At 45.5% G+C, this 2,287-nt stretch overlaps 1 protein-coding gene across 1 annotated transcript; it reads left to right on the forward strand.

Moving 5' to 3' along the window:
* The first annotated feature begins 597 nt into the window (after window positions 1-597).
* Window positions 598-1,513, forward strand: LOC100381577 (protein LITTLE ZIPPER 3). Its single transcript, XM_020551924.2, has 2 exons — window positions 598-718; window positions 884-1,513. Exon 2 carries the CDS (start codon window positions 936-938, stop codon window positions 1,197-1,199), a length of 264 nt encoding a protein of 87 aa, XP_020407513.1. The 5' UTR covers window positions 598-718; window positions 884-935; the 3' UTR covers window positions 1,200-1,513.
* Window positions 1,514-2,287: the final 774 nt, after the last annotated feature.

Raw genomic sequence — 2,287 nt, forward strand, 5'->3', positions numbered from 1 at the left:
CAGTAGTAATCGAGTGCCAAGGTTAATGCCCATTGACCAATCCATCACCTCAGCTAAGACTGCAGAAAGTATTAGAGGCATTTATATGTCTAAATAAATGTACTACGAAGTAAGATTTAAAGATCTACCTAATCATATATTCTTTATACTCGCTCCCCGTTCTAAAATATAGTTCTTTCTAGTTCATTATTTTTTCCGTTGACATTTACTCAAATGATAATAGATATACAGATATACGTGAAAATAACTTTCACATGTCCTTTAATGAATATATGATTAGTTTAAAACAAGTTATATTTCGTGAAGGAGTATATAATAGTTGATCTAAGAGTCAGCTATTTATAACGTGCACAACCCCCAAAAAAAAAAGAGAGAAGAAGCTAGCGTTCTTTAAAAAGAAACAATAGTAGTATTTCCTGGTGTCTGCTGCAGAAGTGCAGAGAGGATGCATGGATGACGCACAGCTAGCACTAGCAGCCTAGCATTGACTCCCGGCCGGTTTCCCGCCCGTCATTCTATGACCATGAGAGCACCGACGACGAGGAGTCGAGGACCTCGAGAGCCGCCTATAAATGGACAGCGAAGGCGAAGCATAGCAGAACAAAAGGTCGAGGGAGGCTCCATCGATCGATCTTCGTCAAGTCCATCCGTCGTCTGCCTCTGAATCGAAGGCCAACAACCCCGTTAGGACTTGGGGGAGTGAGGTCTGAGCTCTGAGGTGCACGCATGGCGGTGATAGCATTATTGTATTATTGCAAAATACATACGACCTGCTTTTCAAATCTCCTTGGCTTCTTGTTTTCGTCTTGCTCTCTACCTTACATTCTTCGTTGTTCTTGCATTGCGTCGCGTTGCGTTGCGTTGCACCATGCATGGCTCGCAGGAGGATCGACTCCGAGAGGCTGCACCCTGCAGGGAGAGCGCAGGGAAGAAATATGGAGCGGGGGGTGAACGCGACGACGAGCCTGTGCCTGGAGAACCTGCTCATCATGCAGGAGAACGAGCGGCTGCGGAGGAAGGCGCAGCAGCTGGACCAGGAGAACAAGGCCCTCCTCGCCGAGCTCAAGAGCAAAGCGCAGGGCGCCGCTTCCGCCACCGCCACCGCCACCGCCGGCGCCGGCGCCTCTGCTGGTGCTTCTGCCGCCACCGCCACCCGCCCTCACCCCAACAAGGTGTCCGGCAAGCAGCCCAACAAGTGATCGTGTGACCGCCATCGATGGAGGCCTCATGCCCTCATCACGCACGCTGCACTTGACTTTTGTAATTACTACGACTCCTGGCAGAGCTGGCTAGTTATGTATTTAGTTTCTGGACCAGGCATGCATATTGTTAGCTACTGCTACCACCACTACTATTAGAACTGTACATGCGATGATGATGATCTCGTGGCAAATGCGGTCACCACCGGCCAGTTGCTATTTCATCCAGTCTTTATTTTAGGCCTACTAATCTACGAGAATTAATGCAATCAAGGATGATTTTGATTAAAAAGAAATCCAGTGATCTGTACGGCAGAACTGATCGATCGATCGCATCAACCTGTGAATTCGGTCCGTTGTTGTATTTTTTTTTGTCTTTTACAATTTCGATCATCTGAAATAATCGCTACCTAGATTACGCACGGTCATTTAACTTTGGGTACTCGTTCGTTTCGATCCGTTCATATATCGAGTATACCCAATTTTCAGAAACTGTAATCATACTTTGTTCTGTTGCATTTGTGCTGCACGTATATTGCTATATATGAAAAAATAGATACAATATATATATATATATATATATATATATATATATATATATATATATATATATATATATATATATATATATATATATATATATATATATATATATATATATATATATATATATATATATATAGTATTAGGAGCCCTGGGCTCTCTCTAATTAGAGAGAAAGCCCTGATCCACTCAATCGATCGACCAGGTGGTTCAAGCACACCACCTAGTCCATCCAATATAACCTCATCTTTACGCTTTGTTGTACATAAGTTTACGTTTATTTTGCTATAACATCGTATAAAACGGATCACTCTATCCAACCTTCCCGACAGCGGCTGTGTGCAAGAAAAAATAGGGTTTCGGTGGCGGCAGTTGTACCTCCACTCACGCCGCCGTCGCCTCCGAGCCCCACTCCCCGATCCAGACAACCACCACGCCCAGATCCGGATCCACCTAGTGCATCACGGCCGTGGCTACCGGATCTCACAGCCTCCGCGGATGCTGCGCCGCCGCCATCCCCACTGAAGTCCGACCAGCGCCTCGTC

The sequence above is a fragment of the Zea mays genome, chromosome 4, assembly GCF_902167145.1.
Source record: "Zea mays cultivar B73 chromosome 4, Zm-B73-REFERENCE-NAM-5.0, whole genome shotgun sequence".
NCBI lineage: Eukaryota > Viridiplantae > Streptophyta > Magnoliopsida > Poales > Poaceae > Zea > Zea mays.

Coding starts and splice junctions, on each gene's coding strand:
- LOC100381577 (XM_020551924.2), top strand. CDS start 936: ATGGAGCGGGGGGTGAACGCGACGACGAGCCTGTGCCTGGAGAACCTG.